Source organism: Lithobates pipiens, unplaced genomic scaffold (genome assembly GCF_037356315.1).
Source record: "Lithobates pipiens isolate NorthernLeopardFrog02 unplaced genomic scaffold, aLitPip1_a1.2 Scaffold_3, whole genome shotgun sequence".
In the NCBI taxonomy this organism is placed as follows: domain Eukaryota; kingdom Metazoa; phylum Chordata; class Amphibia; order Anura; family Ranidae; genus Lithobates; species Lithobates pipiens.
Genome location: NW_027507790.1, coordinates 47276465 through 47299043, shown reverse-complemented (window position 1 = coordinate 47299043; position 22579 = coordinate 47276465). Strand labels below are relative to the sequence as shown.

At 41.1% G+C, this 22579-nt stretch overlaps 1 protein-coding gene across 1 annotated transcript; it reads left to right on the top strand.

The window, feature by feature from the left end:
* The first annotated feature begins 188 nt into the window (after positions 1–188).
* SNAP29 (synaptosome associated protein 29) lies at positions 189–21008 on the top strand. Its single transcript, XM_077461624.1, has 6 exons — positions 189–331; positions 9871–10114; positions 13690–13883; positions 16357–16442; positions 19172–19264; positions 19524–21008. The coding sequence occupies exons 2-6, from the start codon at positions 9902–9904 to the stop codon at positions 19682–19684; spliced, it is 747 nt and encodes a 248-aa protein (XP_077317750.1). The 5' UTR covers positions 189–331; positions 9871–9901; the 3' UTR covers positions 19685–21008.
* Positions 21009–22579: the final 1571 nt, after the last annotated feature.

Genomic DNA, 22579 nt, shown 5'->3' with positions numbered 1-22579 from the left:
CGCGTTACTATGGTGACAACGAATAGACAGACTACGGAATGTCCGCCAGTAAACTAGCGGCGCGTAGTAACAAGCACAGTATAGTGTACGGGCACAGTGTACGGGATTAGTGGACAGGGGAAAACACTGTTACTTAGCAATACCCTTGCTAGTTTTGAATGGTTAAGTGTAGAGGGAGGGCGGAAGTGTGTATAGAAAGAAGCAAACGTCAGAGTTTGGGCGGAAGTTGTAACATCTGGATACTCGGGTCAGCTGAGCGGAGGGAGGGGCTTTCTAGAAGCCGTGTGACTGGAAGGGAAGGAACGGCAGTGTTCTCCGGCGAAATTTAGTGGTAAGAATTTGTTGGAAGGGGTTAGCGCTTGTTCATTTGTGTTCATAGATATACAATGACAATATGGCAGAGGGCTGCCTGTTACTGGGTTCCATTACAGAGCCCATAGCTAATGGGAGGGAAGAAATGACAGGGCTTCGTATGGAATGCTGTGCCATCATGTATGACAGGCACTAAACACCCCTGACTCCCCCTAAAGGCTGACACTATAAAGTCTGATCACATGACATTCTATTGGTATTATTCTAGGTCATGTATAATATCCATGAATCCAATCCTGACTGGGTCTCTGGAATGCTTTCATTTTCTCTATTGTTTTGTACACACATTCAAATACACAATTTAGGCCTGAAGTTTAGTGAACACACACACACACACACACACACACACACACACACACACACACACACACACACACATACATATATATATATATATATATACACACACACACTATATCGTTTTTAGAAGTAGAGACCCTGGAGAATAAAATATCAGCAGTTGACGTTTTATCAAACCCATATTTTCAGTAAACATTCCTGAAAGTTAGTTTTAGTGCATACAAGCACAGTATTTTGCCAAGCTTGTTTTTAACCACTTGCCTGCCAGGCACTTTCACCCCCACCGCCTTCCTGCCCAGGCCAATTTTCAGCGCTATCGCACTTTGAATGACAATTGCACGCTCATGCTATGCTGTACTCAATCAAATTACATTTTTATAATTTTCTTGAGACTGAGCTTTTTTTGGTGGTATTTACTGTTTATTTTTTGCTAAACAAATGAAAAAGGCTGAACATTAAAAAAAAATAAAAAATTCTGTTATTTACAAAATGTTATAGGTAATTCTTCTCCTTCACTGATGTATGGCGCTGATGAGGGGGACAATGATAGGCAGAACTGTTGGGGCTGCATTGATCATAAGGACCCCGATTGTTAGTGCAAATATCCCCTGTGTGGATTTGCCAGTTTCCGGCTCTCCTCCCCTCATGCACTGTCAGCGTGAGGGGAGGATTGCAGATAACCAGCAAATCCCGTTTACATCTGTGATTGGACACAGCTGATCACATGTAAAGAGCCGTTGTGATTGACTCTTTACCATGATCTGTGAACAGCTGCGTCCAAAGATCCCTGCCAGTGTGCACCGCAAGAAACGTGTGACGGCCTCCCGATAAAGCACGGCTGCACTGTAGCCATCATTCATCTATAGCACTGTTGCAAAGGGTTAAAAATATAAAAGGATAGGTTGCATTGAGTAAATGCCCAATGTTGAGCCTCAATTTTGCATAGTGACAAATTTTCAGTAAATTGTCCATAGGTGATGCTTTAAAGTAGTTGTAGACCCTTACATAAAGGAAGGAAGTGACTGGTCTCAGGTGATACACAGAGATTAAACAAATCCTCCTACATGATTTATACCTTTCTATCTGCAGACCTATTTTCCCTACATCCATTCAAAGTGCTGAATTTTCATACAGCTTGTCTGAGATTTCAGAAGGGACAGAGAGATGAAGTTACACTCTGCAGAGCTCGGTGAGGAGAACTCTGACAACTAATTAGAGGGATGGGACACAACCCCTTCACACAGGAACAGAGCTGAAGCCGTCAATCACAGGCTTTGTGCTGGAGCTTTCTTCCTGTCACCTTTTTTCTTAGCGCCATGAAAATTTGCAGGTAGTAGAGGACAAGTACAGACTATACAAGAATATGATTTGTTCATATTTCATGTCTGAGGTTTACAACCACTTTAAAGGTCATCAATGTAGAGTTAACTGCATGTATGGGTACACGGGGGAGAGGGGAGTTTAAAGCTATTAGCTAGAGCTATTAGCTAGAAGCTTTAGTTCTGTTTTAACAGAACTAAACCTTCCTTTCCCTTACAGCCAAGGAAGCTGCCATCTTGGCCTCTGTATAATCTGCAGTTGCCCTGCTGCTGCACATGTGATCAGTAATGACCCCAGTAGAGGTCGACCGATATGGGTTTTTCTCTGGCCGATGCCGATATTTAGAAATCATGGCGGCCGATAGCCGATATATGATGCCGATTTTTTTTTGGGCCGATATGTTAGGCCGATTTTATTTATTTTTTTCCTTTTTTATTTATTTATTTTTTTAATCCCCCTTGATCTAACACACCTTTCCCACTGGGGCGTTTTTCAGGCGCTTTTGGGCTAAAAATAGCGCCTGTAAAGTGCCTGCAAAATGGCTCCCCTGCAGTCAGCGTGAAAGACAGAGTGCTTTCACACTGAGGCGATGCTCTGGCAGGATCTTAAAAAAAAAAGTCCTGCAAGCAGCACGTTTGGAGTGGTGTATACCGCGCCTCCACCACTCCTGCCCATTGATATGAATGGGCACCACTGCCGAAGCGCATGCAATGCGATTTGGCAGCAGTGCTTCATGGGCGCATTTAACCTCTTCCTCGGCCGCTAGCTGGGTTATATGTGCCCCACTAGCAGCCAAATAGCACCGCTAAAATGATGGTAAAGAGCCGCTAAAACTTGTGTTTTACCATCAACGCCTGCCCGCTCCAGTGTGAAAGCGGCCTTCATACGTGATATAGAAAATTTCTTACATTTAAACATTTATTAAACAAAACAAACCTCCAATCAGTTTACTTGTATGTATGATTTAGATAAAAAAAAAAAAAACCTATATATTAAATAAAAACAGGTAGTCAAAACTTTTGGACGAAAAAAAAAAAATGGGCTAACTTTACTGTTTTTATTTTATTTTTATTTTTTAAATAGTGTATTTTTTTCCCCACAAAAATGCATTTGAAAGACCTCCTGTGCAAATGCCGTGTGACATAAAATATTGCAACAACCGCTATTTTATTCCCTAGGATCTCTGCTAAAAAAATATATATAATTTTTGGGATTTGTGATTTTCTGGCAGAAAATACAGGATTTTTACTTGTAAGCAACAAGTGTCAGAAAAGATTTAGTCTTTAAATGGTTAAACTGAGAACTTCTACACACTGAGATGACTTCATTCATTCAAGTGTAAACATTGTATCTTTCTGTTCTTTTCTTGGCAGCCTGCCCAGAGAGGAGGAAGACGTTTCTATGGCAACTTACACTGACTTCTATTACAATCGGCCGATGCCGATTATTTAAAAAACTGCAAATATCGGCCGATATATCGGTCGACCTCTAGACCCCAGTTGTTTGACTGTTTAGTTCAGATCATTAGCAACTGTGACAGCTATTAATCACAGTATGCCTAGTTTTGGAAAATAGGTAAATCAATGGGTCTAATTCCACTTTAAGGGCCAGTTCACAATGCACGCATGCATTTTTGCATGTTCCTGCCACACAATTTATTTTAATAGGCTTCCAAACACAAAGAAATGCGCAAAAATTAAGGCAGATGTGAATCTTCAAATTGGTCGCAACAAACTACAGTGCTGTGAAAAAGTATTTTCCCCCATCCTGATTTTTTATTTTTTGTATATTTTTCACACTTAAATGATTCAGATCATCAAACAAATTTTAATATTATACAAAGATAACCCGAGTAAATGAAAGATGCAGTTTTTTAATTATTATTTCCTTTATTAAGGGAAAAAAGCTGTTCAAACCTGCCTGGCCATATGTGAAAAAGTAATTGCCCCCTCCCATGCTGCATCATAAATGAACTGTGATTAACCACAATTTTTTGGAACGTTGAGTTAAATTTCACTTGCCATACCCAGGCCTGATTACTGCCAGACCCATTGAATCAAAAAATCACTTAAATAGAAGCTGTCTGACAAAGTGAAGCATGCTAATAGATCACAAAAAGCAACACATCATGCAGTGGTCTAAATAAATTCAAGAACACATGAGAAACAAAGTCATTGACATGTATCAGTCTGGAGAGGATTACAAAGCCATTTTCCAAGGCTTTGGGACGCCAGCAAACCATGGTGAAGCCATTATCCACAAATGGAGAAAACTTCTGCCTAGCAGTGGCCGGCTAACCAAAATGACTCCAAGAGCACGACGACGACTCATCCAGGAGGTCATAAAAGAACCCAGAACAACATCTAAAACTGTCGGCCTCACTATCCTCAGGTAAGATCAGTGTTCATGATTCAACAATAAGAAAGACTGGGCAAAAATGGCATCCTGGGGAGAATTCCAAGGTCAAAGCCACTGCTGACCAAAAAGCACACAAATGCTCATCTCACATTTACCAAAAAACATCTTGATTATCCCCAAGACTTTTAGGCAAATATTCTGTAGACTGATGAGACAAAAATGTTACGTTTTGGAAGGTGTGCGTCCTATTATATCTGGCATAAAATGATCACAGCATTTTATAACAAGAGCATCATACCAACAGTCAGACATGGTGGTGGTAGCGTGATGATCTAGGGCTGCTTTGCAGCTTCAGGACCTGGACGACTTACCATAACTGATGGAACCATGAATTCTGAGCTCTACCAGAAAATCCTAAAGCAGAATGTCCGGCCATCAGTTCGTGACCTCAAGCGCACTTGGGTTATGCAGCAGGAAAATGATCTGAAACACAACAGCAAGTCCACCTCCAAATGCAAAATTTAGGTTTTGGAGGGGCCTAGTCAAAGCCCGGACTTAAATCCAATTAAGATGCTGCATCATGACCTTATACAGGCAGTTCATGCTGGAAAACCCTCCAATATGGCTGAATTGAAACAATTCTGCAAAGAAGAGTGGGCCAAAATTTCTCCACAGCAATGTGAAAGACGCTTGATTGCAGTTGTTGCCACCAAGGGTGGCACAACCAGTTATTAGGTTTAGGGGGCAATTACTTTTTAACATAAAGCCAGGCAGGTTTGGACAGCTTTTTTGCCTTAATAAATGAACCCTCATTTAAAAACTGCATTTTGTATTGAATCGGGTTATCTTTGTGTAATAATAAAATTTGTTTGATCTGAGTCATTTACGTGTTACAAATATGCAAAAAAAAAATCAGAAAGGGGCAAATACTTTTTCACACAACTGTACATGGCACCATGCATCTTGGTGACGCATCGCCTGCACGTTTCCTAGATGCGTGTGGAGTGCTATTAACATTTAATGTGTGCGTCAAGCAAGAACCTGAGAAGATGCCAGGGAGTGACCTCAATTGCGCCAGACCATTAGAACTAGAGTATGTATGCATGTCTTTAGTTTTGATTTAAAGTTTTTGATTTTATTTGCTATTTTAATTTATTTTTTCTTTATTGCGATCACACAGGGGACCAATAGCCACCTATTGCTGGTAGAAGGTAATCTTAAAGGAGACTTCAAGGGTCTATTAATCCACTAATGTCACATATTGACCCTGATAAAGCTCTCCTTGATCATCCCTGACCACAGCAGCCAGGAAATGATGGCGCTAAATACAGACATTGCCTAATACGTGTTGATTCCAGATTTATTCACTGCAGGGAGGATGGGTGAATAGGTGTTTGCTGAGCTCCCTGTGCTTTCCAGAGTGGCAAGTTTAACATTTAACACATTTAAAGTGGAGGTCCGCCTACCTCTGCAAAAATTAAAAGCCAGCAGCTACACATACTGCAGCTGCTAACTTTTAATAATGGGACACTTACCTGCCCTGGAGTCCAGCGATGTTGGCACCGCAGCTGATATTTCCATCAGCTGTTGGGTGCTGCTGCTGCCATTGATGGTAGCGGAACCCAGGAGTGAAGCATTACGGCTTCACCCCAGGTCCCTACTGTACCATGTGAGGCACTGCTGCGCTCTCCTACTGGCCCGGTGGCGGGGGAAGGAAGAGGGAGTCGAGCTGCTGACATAATTTGCCACGGCCGGGTCTCCCGGTAGTGGGGACAGGGTACCTGTCAAAGACAGGTATCCCCTCCCCAACGAAATGTTGCACCGGAGGGGAGGGGGGGAGAAAAATGAGTGGAAGCTCCTCTTTTGGGTGGAACTCTGCCTTTTAAAGTGGTTGTAAACCTTAGACAAGTGAACAAACACATCCCACTATAGTGTGTACCAGCCTAGTGGTTCCTTTCTGATCCCTCTGCTGTTTGCATGAATCACTGAGAGTCCTTTAAGCTTAAACCTTAGCCTCCCGGGAGACGGGCCACCCCCATCCAGCATACATAGACTGTTTTTTTTTTTTTTTTTTTCTCTGTGAGCCTGTTCAAGGGGGCGTGTCTCTTCCCTTCAGTTGGCTATCAGATTTCACAGAGCTCTGTGATCTAGCTCTGCAGTGTGTGATGTCAGATCCACTCCTGCTTTCTACTAATGAGAAAAAACATGATCTGTGCTTCAGAAGAATCTGAAAAACAAATTGGCAGCGGTGCTTTTAACCCTCGTTAGTGGCCGAAAAAGGGTTAAAAGTGCTGCTGTAGCGGTGCTGCCCATTGGTTTGTAAACCATTTGTGCCCATTGATTTCAGTTCCAAAAAGCACCACTAAAAATACCACCAATGCCCCAATGTGAAAGAGCCCTTAAAGTCGTATTAAGCCCAAACACAGATTACATTGCAGTTTACCATTTCTTACAGGTGGTGGCTGCATTCATTTTCTTTCCTTTATTTTCACATTTCACACAGCAATCTGTTGATTTTTTTTTTTTTTTTTTTTTAATAGGACAAGCTGTCCTCCAGATGTAGCAGTTAGAGGTTTTAAACAAAACATTTAATACTGACAGGAGTGCTATCAATTACTGTATTTATTGGTGTATAAAACACTCTCTCGCCTTTTCGCAATAAAAATCAGGTGCAAATAGCGTGTGCGTGTTCTACGCCTATACAATAATACATTTTTGCTGCCTCGGAGGGGACAGGGAGAGGGGCGGGATGAGCGCCGTCAGATTACATACAGTGAGAATCTCCTGTTTACTTGGCGGCCTCTGTGATAGGAAGTTCCGTCTCCCAGGCTGCCATTGGATCGCTGTTCTGTCTATCATAGGAGATTGTAATCTGTTGGCGCTCGATCAGGCTGCACTCATGGCAATGGTGAGGCTGCTGCATTGATGGAAATGGTGAGGCTGCATTGATGGCACTTGTGAGGCTGCAGATGGGCATTGATAAGGCTGCATTGATGGCAATGGTGAGGCTTCAGATCTGCACTGACCTATTTTGCTTCAAAGTTCCTTATTTAAAATTTAATAATTTTTTTCCTGAAACTTCCCTCTTAAAATGAATGTGCGTGATATACCCCGATAAATATGGTATCTGCTTTTATTTATGTAAAACCTTTATCCCAAAAAAAAAAAAAAAAAAACAGTTGACAATGCTGCTCTCCAAAGGTGTCTCCGTGCTCCTTTATCCAGCGTGGGACACTTTAATACAGTTGTGTTACTGGCTAGAACACCAAAAGGGGAAAATACCGAAAAAAAAAAAAATAAAAAAAAAAAAAAAAAAAAAAGCTAATAAATGGTAAGCTACATTCTATTACATTTTTGGTTTATTACCACTTTAACCTCCTCTTTCCTCAGTGTATGACTTGTACAATAAGATATCTAGTGCACCAATACCGAGCTATGTTAACCCCCTCAATACCAGTATGTTAATTTCCAAAAAAAGTGAAAAACAAAAAAAAATTCTTCTTCCCATACTGCTGCCATAGGGACATGTTACAACCTAAAATCAGGTGGAACATGTAACATGTTCCCAAAGGAGAACTTATCCTTTAACTGCACAGTTCTTCCCAGTACCACAAAGGAAAACATTCTGGCCAGGGTCTCTTCTACTACATATCTCACTTAGGACTGAAACAACTAATCGATTAATCGACAACTAATCGATAATGGCTACTGTAAAAATATTACTTGTTCTACAGTAAAAAAATAAACCCCTACAGTAGTGATTATCTGCTTTTTTTTTCTACTATAAAGGGCTCATTTTATTTTTTTTTAACCCCATTATGTTACTAAACGTCTTAGACCTGGTTCACAGCTATGTGTTTATTGGTGCTTTTTGCAGAAATGCACTACAGTTCATTTACATGGTTTCCTATGAGACACGTTCACATCTGAAAGGGTCAGGGACTTTCAACGCAAAATGGTGCTTTATTGGTTCAACATACTTCAATGGAGAAGCTGCAGAAAAAGCATGTAATGCGTTTTTACAGCAATTTGTGTTTTTTAATCTGCCCAAAAAAATGCAAAAATGCGAATTGCATTAAAATCACATGCGCAAAAATCTAAACGTACTGCAAAAAGCACGGCAGAAACAGATCAAAAGCAAACTGCATAGGTGTATACCGAGCCTTGTGCTGGCCACACCGATCAATTTTCAGATGAGAATATTCAGACGAAAAATCTTTGTACATTCGCTGAATGAAAGAATTTTGTTTGAAATTTTCACTTGTTTTTTACATTCTGTTTTTAAAATGAATGTAATTTCTGAACGAAAACCACAAACACCGTCTGAGAATTCCTTTTGACTAAGAAGTTTTCTATGATTTCCAAATTTTCCTGTCACTGTGGTTGAAAATGAACGTCAATTTGACACACTTTTTTTTTTTTAAGGTTATTAACCGATTAATCAAAACAATAATCGGCCAACTAATCGATTATAAAAATAATCGTTAGTTGCAGCCCTATCACTGCTCATCTGCATCAGTAAGAGATCTGCCCATCTATGGCAAACTACAATAAGGCTGGGTTCACACTATAGCGATGCGGGAACGCCGCAAATCCGCGGCGTTTTCCCGCATCGCATGACTCCCGCCGGCAGTTCACACTGCCCTATGCGGAATGCTGGGAGTGTCAATGAAATCTTAATGACACCCCCAGATCCGTCCGCATATCGCGGTGCGATCTGCACACTCGCACAGGAATCGGATCGCATGGTGTGAACACCCATGCGATCCGATTCTGCTGCGGACCAAAAAAAGGGTCCCGTGCGAGTTTGCTGCGGGAGCGATGCGAATTCAGCCATACTATCTGTATGGCTGAACTCGCATCGCTACAGAGATCCGATGTGATTTGCACTGCAGTGCGGTGCGAATCACATCCGGATCTCCCCCCCCCGCAGCAGTGTGAACCCAGCCTAATAAACAAGATAATTTATTTTGGCAAATATTTATCCAATTATTTATTCTGATTTCACCTTTAGGCTAGGTTCACATTGCTGCGATGCGGGAACGCCGCGAATCCGCGGCGTTTTCCCGCATCGCATACCTCCCGCCGGCAGTTCACACTGCCCTATGCGGACGGCTGGGGGTGTCAATGTTATGTTAATGACACCCCCAGATCCGTCGGCATATCGCAGTGCGATCTGCCGACTCGCACAGGAATCGGATCGCATGGTGTGAACCCCCATGCGATCCGATTCCGTTGCGGACCCAAAAAAGGGTCCCGTGCGAGTTTGCTGCGGGACCGCTGCGAGTTCAGCCATACTATCTGTATGGCTGAACTCGCAGCGCTACGGAGATCGGATGTGATTTGCTGTGCGAATCACATCCGGTTCTCCCCCCGCAGCGGTGTGAACCCAGCCTTACAAACAAGTGAATGGGAGAGCAGTTATTAGAGAAAATCGTCATTGTCTTTTTGTATGACTGTTTGGGTGTCCTTTGAGAGTTGCAGTAAAAAAAAACAATAACCTTTTATGTAATCCTGCAGTTTAAAAGACTGATAACTCAAATTCACCATCATGTCTAAGAGCTATAACCCATTTGACGAAGATGAAGATTTAAAGCCTGTAAGCTGGAATGAAGACCCCGCAGAGCGGAGAAGGGGAGAATCGGACGGACACAGATCTCTGCAGCAAGAAGCGATGTATAGAGCACAGAAAACAGTGGACAGTAGTAATAGGTCACTATCCCTCGTGTATGAATCAGAGAAGGTTGGGACAGAAACTGCTGAGGTGAGATCATTGGGGTTCACTGGCACAATATCGTTGTTTTATAATGAAATATGGGGAAAAAAAGTTGTTAAAAGGGAATTACAGTTCAAATAAAATTCTCTAGTTGTGAGAACTATATATTCAGTTATATTATGTTTTGATTTTTACACTAGATATCGTGTGGGGGACCAAATTAAGAAAGAAAATCAGATTGCTAAAGTACTCTTAAGTACAGAAATATTTACATGTCGTGACAGCATCATATATCTAAAAATATTGTGGTCATCAGACAGAACAGGAAGTAAGGGAAAATCTACGTAATTACTATCTGTTGTCCTTGTTAGGATTATTCTTCTCCTGTGGTCAGTCAAACTCCAGATGGCCGTTGCAACTCAATGTGTATGCGAGTTAGCACTTATTCACCTATTTTGTGTGTCATTGGTTTAGCGCAGCCAATATTTTTTCATTGAAAAGCAGACAATTTAGTTCAGATGTGTCACACACAAGGATGATGCTTACAAGGCTAAAGATGCAGTAAGAAACGCACAGAGGTGTACACCCCCCTGCTAATATCTACAATAATATAGCTTTAACGCTTCTATTGGCTGAGGAAACACAGATGGCGTGCCTGGTACAAAATGGTACTTTATTTGGCTAATTAGTGTTTCCTGTACAGTCTTGTTCTACCATATATGGTTAAGCTTGTTAGATAAAGACAAAAAGAAGTTAATTCAACATATGCTTAGAAGCCATCTTAAAAATCAGTCTCAGGGTTTTTCTTTTTTTTTAATAGTCACACAATAAACATTTAAAACTTTTCTAACAGTCCTATAGAGCAGAGGAAAAACTTTTCGAAGTGGAGCAGCCAGCCATTAACTCATTCATTGCCAGCCTCTGTGGTCCACTTTTATCCACAGGTGGCCTGACCAGTTTCCACTTTACAGCTTTCAGCGTTTGTAAAATAACCTGCAAATCATACATTTCCTGAAAGCAAAGGAATGGTAGAATTAAAACATGCACTGTACTCGCCTTGAATCCAGCGATGCCCCATCCCCAGAACTCACTGCCAGCCGCTGACACCTTCTGGGCAGCTGGCTTCTGGGTCTTGATCGCCAGCTGCAGTCCTTGGCCTGGCTGAAATGACGTCACTCCCGCACAGGCGCGGACGTTCTGTCAGTTTCAGCATTGTGCATCTTAAGGTGCAGTAAGGTTGAATAAAGACACCAGTCCGTCCAGCTCAACCTAAGAGACAGTGGGTGCGTTTCTGCAATTGTCCCCATCTCTATCCCTATTCATTGCACCTCATTAATAGACGCTCATCTATTATTATTATTATTATTATTATTATGTGTTCTTGCATAGCAAGACCACTTAATGTTATCTCACATATATAATTATTATAGCCAAATTTACCACCCTATCTCCTCCCACAGTTTTTACACTACAGTAATATACCAAAAAGTGCAGATTGTTCCCGATTGGTGTGCTATTACTTTGTGGAACGTTTCGCCAAATGGTTCATGAAATATCGTCGTTTTTGCAGCAAAATTTGTCCCATAGAAATGAATGCCGAAATGTTTAAAACTAGAGTGGGAGGTGACAAAAGCTGAGAACCCCATGATCAGCCAAAACATTACGACCCCCCCCCATGATCAGTCAAAACATTATGACCACCCCATGAAAAAAAAAATATATAAAAAAAAAATGTTCAGCTCTTTCAGCTAATGATGGGAATTCAACTTTTACTACTATTTATACTTTTTAAAATATTAAGATTTTTAACACTTTTCACAGTTACTCCAGCCACTCCACCCAGTTACTCCGCCCACTCCAGTAAGTGGAGGCAAGAACGCTTCACACAATTTCCCAAGAAATTGTAGACTTTTCTAGTTATTTATTTATGGTACCCATATAGTGCTGTCAATTTACACAGCACTCCACACATACATCGCACACTCACATCGGTCCCTACCCTCAAAGAGCCCACAATCCAAGGTCCCCAACTCAGTCATATACTAGGGCCAATTAATTTTGGACAGAAGCCAATTAACCTACCAGCATGTCTTTGGAGTGTAGGAGGAAACTCACGCAGGCAAACCCAAGGCAGGTAGTGTCGTGATTGGGATACAAGGCAGGTAGTGTCGTGATTGGGATACAAACCAGCGACCCTTTTTACTGCTAGGTGAGAGTGCTACCCACTACACCACTACACTACACCACCACTTTACAGTGGCCGCCAGATAGGTAATTGGCTTTATTGCAGAAAAGACAAAGCATGTCTCTTCTGCATTAAAAATCCTGCCTGTCCACACATTTACATTTTGGAGCTTAAAGTTCCACTTTAGCAGATGGTGCTACTGGTTATGTAGGTGTGATAATGGTTATGTAGGTGTTATAATTGTGAAAATGTTTATCAAAAGCAATAATATTTTCAATTAAAAATGCACTAAATAAATCATTATTGCCATTTACAAACTTACAAAATTCCTCATAAATATAAAAGCTAAAAAACTGTATTGAGTTAAATAAATATTTGTAAATTTGTAATTCTTTCTTTTTGCAAAACTGTGAAAAATCACAGGTATGCAAAAGCTATAAATCAGGAACATATGCAAAAAATATGAAGGTGGGCTTCCTACCTATGTGTTCTGGTAAAGCCCAATCCACAATGACACGTATATGTGCTGCATTGGTGTGCATTGCAATAAAATAATTCAGGTATACGTTGTATTGCAATGCAGCACATTGCCATGCAAAGGCAGTTTGGTGCAATGCGCTGCCTTAAATATAGTTGAACAGAGTTAGTTAAAATGAAAAATCAAGCACTGCTGGGCATTCTAACGAAGCTCTGCAGTGTTTGAACAGCACACATGGGTTATGTTCACCACAACATGTGCTCACTCATGTGAAGGGGCCTTTAGTGTGTTTGTGCACTGCAGTTTGTGTGTGTGTGTGGGGGGTGGGAGTGTTTTTTTTTTTAAGCCTTATTTACATGGCTACAAAGTGCCATGTGACATCAAGGCATAGCACATTTCTGTGCCCAGAAGCCTGGAGCCACAGATCTTTGCATACAGCCACGGCCAGAAGCCTTTACAAATCAAATGACCAACACCATAATTGTTCACGTGAAACAGCGGATCTGAGCGATGACATGCATATAGAAATGTATAAGCGGCCCAGTTTGCACCCGGGATGTGCACTTTCGTATGTACAGCCACAGCATCTGTCAGCCTACCATTGGTTTGCATCTTTTTGGGGTCTTTTTCTGACATTTATTTTTCTTTAAATACCTAATTTTATTTTATTTTTTTCAGTCCTGTTCAGTAGGGGGGATTGGTGAATGGGCAAGTTTCTGAACGGCGACAACAGTGCACTGTGCCTTTCTAATGTATGTTGAAATGGCCACTTGTAGTATTTATCAGTAGTCTTGGTTTTATGGGGGGGCGCAACAGGAGCGCAATTGGAAGACAGGGTCTGATTATTGCATCCTTTGTCGCAGGATGAAAGCTACAGATTTACAAATATTTCAACTTGACTTTTGACATTACAGGATAAATTTTAAGTTCTTATTTTAATTTTTTTGTTTCTATGTTCAGGAACTAATGCGTCAGGGAGAGGCCTTAAAACGCACAGAAAAAATGGTGGATAAAATGGAACAAGATATGAAGATCAGTCAGAGGCATATTAGTAGCATAAAAAGCATTTTCAGCGGTTTCACCAACTATTTCAGAGCCAAACCTGCTGAGACACAGCCACAAAATGGAGCATATGATTACAAGGCTAGCAACAAGTAAATCACTTTTTCTTTCGTCTGTTTGCCTGTCGTTTAACACCTTTTCTAATCATATATTTTTAAAATATGATCCTGCCATAACTGAAAGTTTCTTTACACTGTAAATACCAATATTCTAAGTGCAGTTACCGATGGCTGCCAACCAAAGTTAATCTGGTATTGGTCTGGCTTTTCAATTGGCTATGCATTTAGGAATTTGCGCTTGAATAAAGTATTTTGTAAAGTCATAATTCGGTAATAAATCATCATATCAGACCTTACACTGTTCCTAAACGTTTTGCCTACTATGCATAAATTACAACTGTAAATACCTTTTTTATTTTATCACTTTTATTAGTGATTGGTTCCTTTTTCTCTAAGCTCCAGGAACCGGGGACAAAAACCTCAATAAGGCTAGCTTCACATCTGAGCGGGTGCGGGAAGGCATGTAAGCGCATGCCTTCCCACATCGGCAGAGAAAAATGTGCTGTTGCTTAGAAGATGAGTTTTATTTTATTTTTATTTTATTAATCCTACTGGCAGCCCCACGCACTGGGCACTGCACTATGCGGTTTCCCTGCAAATGCACTTTTGGGAAAAGTTTACAGACTCTACCTGTTTTTCCGGGAGATATAGCAGCCCATTCAAATGAATGAGCTGCTGTTCCCAAGCAAACGTAGCCACTGGAAACCATAGATGTGAACTGGTCCTAGGTAATTTGGTTCTGTTGACATCTTAGCTCCCAATAATTTTTTTCACTCCATGGAGACATTTTGGGCATCCTTGGGCTATAATTCCAGCCAGTGTCAGTGGCTGCATTAACGTGTCTTCAGTTAGCAGAACATGCTGTAGCTCAAAAGGAGGAAGAAAAGATGCAAACTGACCATGCTGAAAAATGGATTTGCTTCTGTACCTAGCATGGTCAGTTAGAAACAGGAAAACATTCTTCCATAAAAGGGACCGGCAGGATCACCAGGTATTTGCTGCCTTTTTTCTGATTTCTTAGATTAGTGTTTTTTTTTTTTTTTAGCTTTGTTGACGATAGGGGGCTTCAACTGCACCTCCAGACATGTTAAGAGGGGCATACAATAGTTTAGTTTTCATTCATTTGTGTTGTATCAACGCATGGTAAAACCTTGAACTGTGCGTGAATGAGCTTGCAAGCCCGGCAAACTACAGTGCTCAGAACTGATAAACCAGGCTCAAAATGGGTAAAAAGTACCAAGTGAAAAATAAAGGGATGAAAAATTGTGGAAAAAGATTGGTAAATGACTATACTGATGATGTGTACCAACTACCAACGCTGTCAAAAAGGTTTGCGTAGAATAGCCCACACTGCTAAACATTGCTAAAACTAGGAACTGCAGCTAGAAGACCAGAGAGGGCTCTCGCTTTCCAATCACTGGAACTGCAATCGATGTTCAACCCAGGGCCATTTAATTTGATTTAATGCTACACTATGTGGTTGTGCTGCTGTTTTTGTTATCTTAATTGTGCTTTACAGTGCATGGTTACTTGTGCAGTGTGTGTCTTGCGGTGCTTTTTATTTTGATGTACACCCCAGCTCACTGTTAGAGTAGCAGCCAATGTACCCACACAATGCTCCTGTGTCAAAGTCAATAGTAGGATCCTGCCAAAGCCCCTGTCACTTGGCATGCAGCCCACTGTGCTCCAAACCTTATAATAGTCTGTAGCACAGCAGGCTGCAAAATAAGTGTTGGTGGGCTACTTCTTGGGTATCAAGGGTCTAGTTGCTTGCTTATGGAGTATTGCAGGCATGTTTAAATACTTTGAAATTGGCATTCAGCTTGCATTTTAAAGCAGGAGCAGAGGCCCAGCAGATACCTGGAGCACAATGGACCACAATCTAAGTGATAGCAGGCCACATGCAGCATGCAGTCAGCTTGTTGGGTACCAAGGTCATAGACAATGCAGAGAATGAAAAGGTGGTTAATGGGAGACAAAGCAAAGCAGTCCCCAACTTTTATGAATATTGCTAGATGTGCTGCACTCCATTCAGCTACCAAACCGATGTATAAAAACCACCTAGCCGGTTTTGCATATTTCATCATGCGGAGTGACATTGGGGTTGATTTACTAAAACTGGAGAGTGCAAAAAATTTGGTGCAGCTGTGCGTGGAAGCCAATCGGCTTCTCATTTCGGCTTGGTTTAGTTAAGTTTTGACAAAAAAAAAAAAACCTAGAAGTTGATTGGTTTCAATGCAGCGCTGCACCAGATTTTGCACTCACCAGTTTTAGTAAGTCAAGCCCATACTGTTGGCCATCATACAGTAGTGATAGTAAAGAGGACGCTCTGCGATATGAATATGGTATTACCACCTATTCTATTGCTTGGCAGGGTGATATCTACTGTGTATATCAACCCAACCCCCCCCCCCCCCCCCCTTTCTAGATCAGGTCTATATAATGAAAAATGAACAATTCAGTATTTAAAGCTGACTTTATTTTATTATTTTAATTTTTTTTCTAGATTACAAGAAGCAATTTCAAGCAGCAAAGAGCAAGAGGACAGATATCAAGCCACTCATCCAAACCTCCTGAAACGTGACACATTGGGTATGTTACAAAACAAGACTGATGTGATTTTTTTTATTTTTTTTTCGTCCAGTAAGAAACCTTAGAATGTGATGGAGCAGTCTCAAATTCCACTGTTGCTGTCATAATGTTATAATTGCGCTCCCAGCCTCAGTCTGCGCAGAGATTTTTTCTAACTCACTGGACAACAATTGTATCACCAACAGACCGCTATAAGTGATCATCACTGGGATCCATTAACTCTGCAGTTATCCCTTTACACACCAAACTGTAGCCGCCACCACCACTTGTTTAAAAGGAAATGCACACCCTTTACAGAATCTGTTGTAGCAATTCTAAACTTTTAGAAATGTCTGACACTTGCTGCAATTGCACACAGGAATGTAATGCAGTTTAAATTATTGTAGCTGTTTTCAGAGAGGCAGTATTTTTTTTCTTTTTTTTTCTTTAGCGCATTTTAGAGATTCAACTTAAAAGAGAAGTCCGCCCGCACGTCTATACTGAAAACTGAGCGATTGCACACCGCTGATCACGGGGGTGGCCGGCTGAGGCTCTCAGCAGCTCGCTGAGAGTATGAGCCCGATATTGTTCCAGGGATCTAGAGGATCCCGACTCCGTGGTCATAATGATGCGGAGCCTGGACCGACTCCTGTGATGTCAGCAGTGGGCAGACTTCAGCCCGCTTTTTGCTCTCATGAGTGCAAAACGAACTGCACTCCTGTGATCCATAGGAGAAACAATCTTTAGCTGTACTTTTAACAATTTTAAAATATCCTTTAAATGAAAAAAAATCTGCAAGTCTTTAAAGAAAATTTTTTACAAAACAGACAATAACATTACTAAAATATATAAGATATTAAAAGTGAAAAGTACTCGCAACATCCACCTGATCATTCGTTTCAGGCCAATCTCACTGTTTGTTACTGACCCCTGCTATAGCTTGAACTGTTTTGTAAACCTAATAATGTCCTGCTTTGTGTTGGATGTGTCTTAAAGCAGAACTTAACTGTATTGTCAAGCTTCTGAGGTAGCGAGCCCTTGTGGATCACCAACACGGGGTTCCCCAGAGAGCAAAGTCTAAGCCCCAGCCTGATTCTTCAGCAGAGCCCCTGATGGTGGGGATGAACTTGCAGTAAGCTGAAACCAGGTCATGGCCCACAGGTACGCCCAGCTGAGGATGCAGAGAACACTTGCGTGTGCAGAGTAGAAAACGGAAGGAGACAACAGGAAATCCTCGAGTCAAACTGAGGTCAGGACAGGCAGCAAACAAGTAGAGAATAAAACAAAGTCAGGTCTGTACACGGGTGGGCAGGCACAGGATAGACCAGTAATAAGGCGAACAGGAGCTCTGAGAACTGTGAACTCGCTCAGGCAAGGAGCGCACCGCTGATCATGTGTATACAGTATATAGGGAAGAAAACAGGGAGATGACTCAGGAAGAAATAGAAGGGAGAAGGATATAAATCCACAGTGGAGCAGGTGACGCCGAAAGGTGAACAGAGAGGCCAAGCAACACATGTGAAATTGAGTCATAGATCTAGAACAACACTGCAGTAAGAAGGTAAGAATTTCACAAACAGAAATCTGCAGGCTAGATTGTGACATGTATCTGAGCACCACAAACCTAAAACACTATTCAATGAGTTGGCGACCTTAGATTGTAAGTTCCTTGAGGGCAGGGACTGATGTGAATAAGCAATATATATGTGAAGCACTGCGTAAATTGACTACGCTATAGAAGTACCTTAAAGAAATGCATTTTAACTCACCCAATCATCTGTCTCCATGCTTTAGTAAGCAAGGGCAGATGTTTTATGTAATTTTAACTTTCAGGAATCGATGTGCCCTTAGGTCAGGCATGCAAGCAGGAGGGTGTGCTTAGCTGAGAAAACCCCCTCCTCCAAATGAAATTAAAAACAAATAAATAAGTAAAAAATGCCCATGAAGACCCCTGGGATGTATGCCATCATTTTAGCCTAGGCCAGAAACCAGGAAGCCAACTGAAAAACTGTAAACAAAAAAAAAAGTTCTAAAGAAATATATGCACATTCAAAAGCAAGTAAGTGTTTATTTTTTTTGCTTAGGAGATGGATCACGATTCTCGCTGCATCAACATCATCTTTCACGTAGTTCAGATATTCTGTGAAATAGAGATTTTAAACAGTAAATTTACACTATTATACAAGCTCACTACCTTACATTGTAGCAAGTGTAATTTCTTCAGTGTTGTCACGTGAAAAGATATACTAAAAAATGTACAAAAATCTGTGAGGTGTACTTACTTTTGTGAGATACTATAGCTATCTATCTAATGATTATAATTTTTTTTACTAGTAATGGCAGCGGTAATTGGTGACTTTTATAGCGGAACTGCGTCTGGAAGTCTGACACTAACCAACACCTCTATGGGAACTGGCTAACTGCCACTGACCCATCGGTGACAGTGCAAATAATATACACTGACACTGTACTAATGACACTGGCTGGGAAGGGGTTAACATCTGGTGCAATCAAAGGGTTAAATGTGGGCCTGACTGTGTAAAGTGTTTGTGTGGTGCTTTTACTAAGGGATGCGCCGTTTTTTAGTCCCATCGCCGTTGTCGGGAGTGCTTTGTGTTTACAGCAACCACATTGCTAACCTAGTACAGCACATCTACAGAAAACAAGATAGTCTAAAACTTTCTTTCCTAGATTTGATTCACTAAACTTATTTTTTTTATCATAAATGTACATTTTTCCTTTTCTTGTAGATTCTAGCAGTAATGTGGGTGCAGCAAGTTCTGGATATACACACAAAAACCAATTTCTTCAAGACTACCATAAGAAAGTTGATGATAATTTAGGTAAGTTGTTTCTTTTGCACTAATGTGATTCTGTATTGTCCTTACACTTTATTAGCATTTCAAAAATAAATTAGTGATATAAAAAATGTATACCTTTTTGGAATATTTGGGACTGAGCCAAAAACCCAAACAAAATGTTTGAGAAAATTTGTGTCAGTTCACTCTTCTCACTTAATAATGACCTAAGTAAGACTTGCCTAAGTAAAGAAAGGTGTTGAACACCCACATATTAAGTAACCTAATTGCATCTCTATTCCAGATGACATGTCTCTTGGTTTAGGTCGGTTGAAAAACCTGGCCATGGGGTTACAGTCTGAGATTGATGAACAAGATGATACAATTGATCGTTTGGGAGGAAAAATTGATAAACTGGACTTGAACATCAAGACTACAGATAAACGTATTCGGGATGAACTTTGAGAGTATCTTAACATATGCACTCTAAATCATTTAAAATGTAGCTCCTTACAGGTTTTTTATACTGCAGACTTTCATGTCCTCTTGTTTTTTTTATATCTTTCAGCTGGGGACAGAACACCTACCTGTATTCCCAATGAGACTGCATGCGATATACTATAAACACTTATGATGTAGTATCCATGAGAGGCTTTTCCATGTATAGGATTTATTTATTTGAGGGCCCAATCGCACCACATGCCTTGGGCTGCATTGATCAACACAGCCCTAAAGCAAAGAAAAACCAAAATGCATGGTTTCCACTAGCCTCAGTTGACTACAATCACAGCATGTCCACGCAACAGGCGCTAAAGCCAACAAAAGTGGCGTTAATCCAGCTTTAAGGATTTGGAGTGCATAAAAGTGTTCTGTGTGTACACACATTTTACTTTAAATTATAGGACAACATTTACTTGTTAGTGGAGCAAACATAGGAGCCTCTTTGATGTTCTTCCATACTTACACAGTGAACCTTTTGTGGAACACATGATATCCATGAATTCAGATATTAAAACAGATATTTACTGTGTATTGTAATAAGCTGTTCTACCTATTAAGTCACTTTATCAGTAAGGCTGGTAACTCTTATGCACTGGCAATCCGTAGATTTGCGATAGGTCATATGTGATATGTTGACCATTGCAACAAATGTAGACCAACTTAAAATCCTATAGACCAGGTCCTGCAATAATCTATAACCAAAAAAATTTGGGGAAGTCTGTGATCAGTTATTGGAAACTAGGCTGGAAGCAGAATAGAAATCACCCTTTCATTTAGACCGCAGCAGCCAGTGGTTATCTAGCTACTGTAGGACTGCAACAATTGCTACAAACCTGAGACATGGGTCTGCTTATTTTAAGTGTATCTCCAGATTTATTTTGTTGTCTGAGTCCCTAGTATGAAAATTTCTGCTTCCCTCCAGCCAGTGTCACAGGAATCAAAGTGGTGAGAGCAATAAAGACCCAGCAAAGTTCTACCCTTCCTTACAAAAAGAATGTGTTTTTTATTTCTACCCTTGTCCCCATTGAAGATTTTTCCTGTCTCCTTGACCGTACTGAAAGGAGATCAAACAACGTCCTTTCATCCATTTGGATTATAATAGCCAGTGGTTATCCAGCTACTCTAGGACTACAGACATTTCTACAAATCTGAGATATCGGTCTCCTGCTTTCTTAAATTGTAGATCCAGATATATTTTGCTTATTGTCTTTTATGGACATTCCTGCTCACCTCCAGCCATTGTCACTGGAACAGAAATTTTAAGAGCAATAAAGAACAGACAAAGGTTCTAATGTTCCTTACTAAAACAAGGTGTTTTTATTGCAATCCTCAGGGGATTTTTCTCAAATCGCCTTTCAGTACAACCTTAAAAAGGGCGCAGCTCCACCCATTTTCCAGGAAATACGTGCAGCCTTTAAATCCCTCTTCTTCCACCATGGCTTCAGTTATTTCCTCCGCCATGGTGGAAGCACATGCTGCGCTCTCTCCAATGTTGAGGTTATTGGCTTACCTCTGTGTCTTCTTGCAGTGACCATCCTAGCACCCCCTCCCCCCGGTAGGGACGGGGGCTGTTCTGGAGTCCCCGGTCTCTCCAACTCGGGATGCAAGAGCGCGCAGCATGCGCTGGCATGTCGGTTTCCGGGTCCCAGCTGCTGGGTGACGTCATGTCTGCTGACGCTGCTTCCTGCAGGGGTGTGGCGGTAGTGGTTCCAAACACCTGGAACGCAGACACCGGGGGCGGGTCCATCGACTGGTGCTTCCAGCCCTCGTTGATGATGCTGGGACATAAAAAAAAAAAAAAAGATGGTTTCTCAGTATCCCGCTGCATTCTCTGCCAAAGATGGAGGACAGACTGACAACCATTTGCGGAAGCAGACACCCCAAGCACCAGTCAGTCCCAGTCAGGGGTACAGTGGTGCCTTTATTCTGATCCATATGGGCTTATGTTTTGCTGTTTTTTTGGATCCTCCCTGCAGGGAGCCTGTGCTGCACGGTCAGAGGTAACTTCATTCGGACCCTGCGGTGTGGACTGGGTTTTTGCTGCTGGGATTGCACTGCATGGGGCACTGTTTCCTTTCTATCTGGTGGTCTAAAAAAAGTGGGCAAGTGGGACTTTAAATGAAGCATGTCAATTGAAAATAAAAATAATGAATACATGTGAGTAGATAAAATGATTTAGATTTCATTTATAATCCGTAACCCCTAGGGATAGTCCATGATCTGAATGCGTACAATAGTAATTCAGTAATATAAATACAGATATAAAATTAATATATTTTCATAATAATCAGAAAATCTGGAGTACAGACAAATCGATGGACACACATGGATGCAGTTCATATCAGAAATACATAAATTACTAATCAAAATCATAAAATCACATGAATGAGTACAAACTCTATAGGACAAAATTGATATTATCAAGGATTAAAATAAGCTTAATTGGGCATCCTATGTTTGAGAAGCCAACGCGTTTCTTGGCTTCTTGCCAGTCATCAGGGGTGGGATGCATGTTTTTATTAAAAAAGCAAATGAATATGACAAATAATATATGCAGAACCTCGGTTAAATAGAGAGAGTATCAAATTTATCCACTTAAGTGAAAAAATGACTTATAATATAGCCCAAAAATTGGGCAGAACTTCCAGCAATGGGAACGGTTAGAGCTGAGATATAACCGTCTCATCCGGGGTTGAGGTAGGGTTCCGACCATCCCCCCCCAACAATGTCAGGGGGCAGGCCAGGGGGAACAGAAGCTGACCGACCAGACGCCCTCAACACTAGTCCATTAGGTACTGAATGTATATGTATTACCCAAATCTGTGAAAAAGAAAAAAAAGAGAAGTGTGATGTGTCACA

Bases quoted from the DNA above. Each gene is read 5' to 3' on its own strand.
- SNAP29 (XM_077461624.1), top strand. From the start codon at position 9,902: ATGTCTAAGAGCTATAACCCATTTGACGAAGATGAAGATTTAAAGCCT. The intron at 10,115-13,689 runs GTGAGATCATTG...TTCTATGTTCAG, and splicing joins TTGGGACAGAAACTGCTGAG to GAACTAATGCGTCAGGGAGA. The intron at 19,265-19,523 runs GTAAGTTGTTTC...TCTCTATTCCAG, and splicing joins GAAAGTTGATGATAATTTAG to ATGACATGTCTCTTGGTTTA.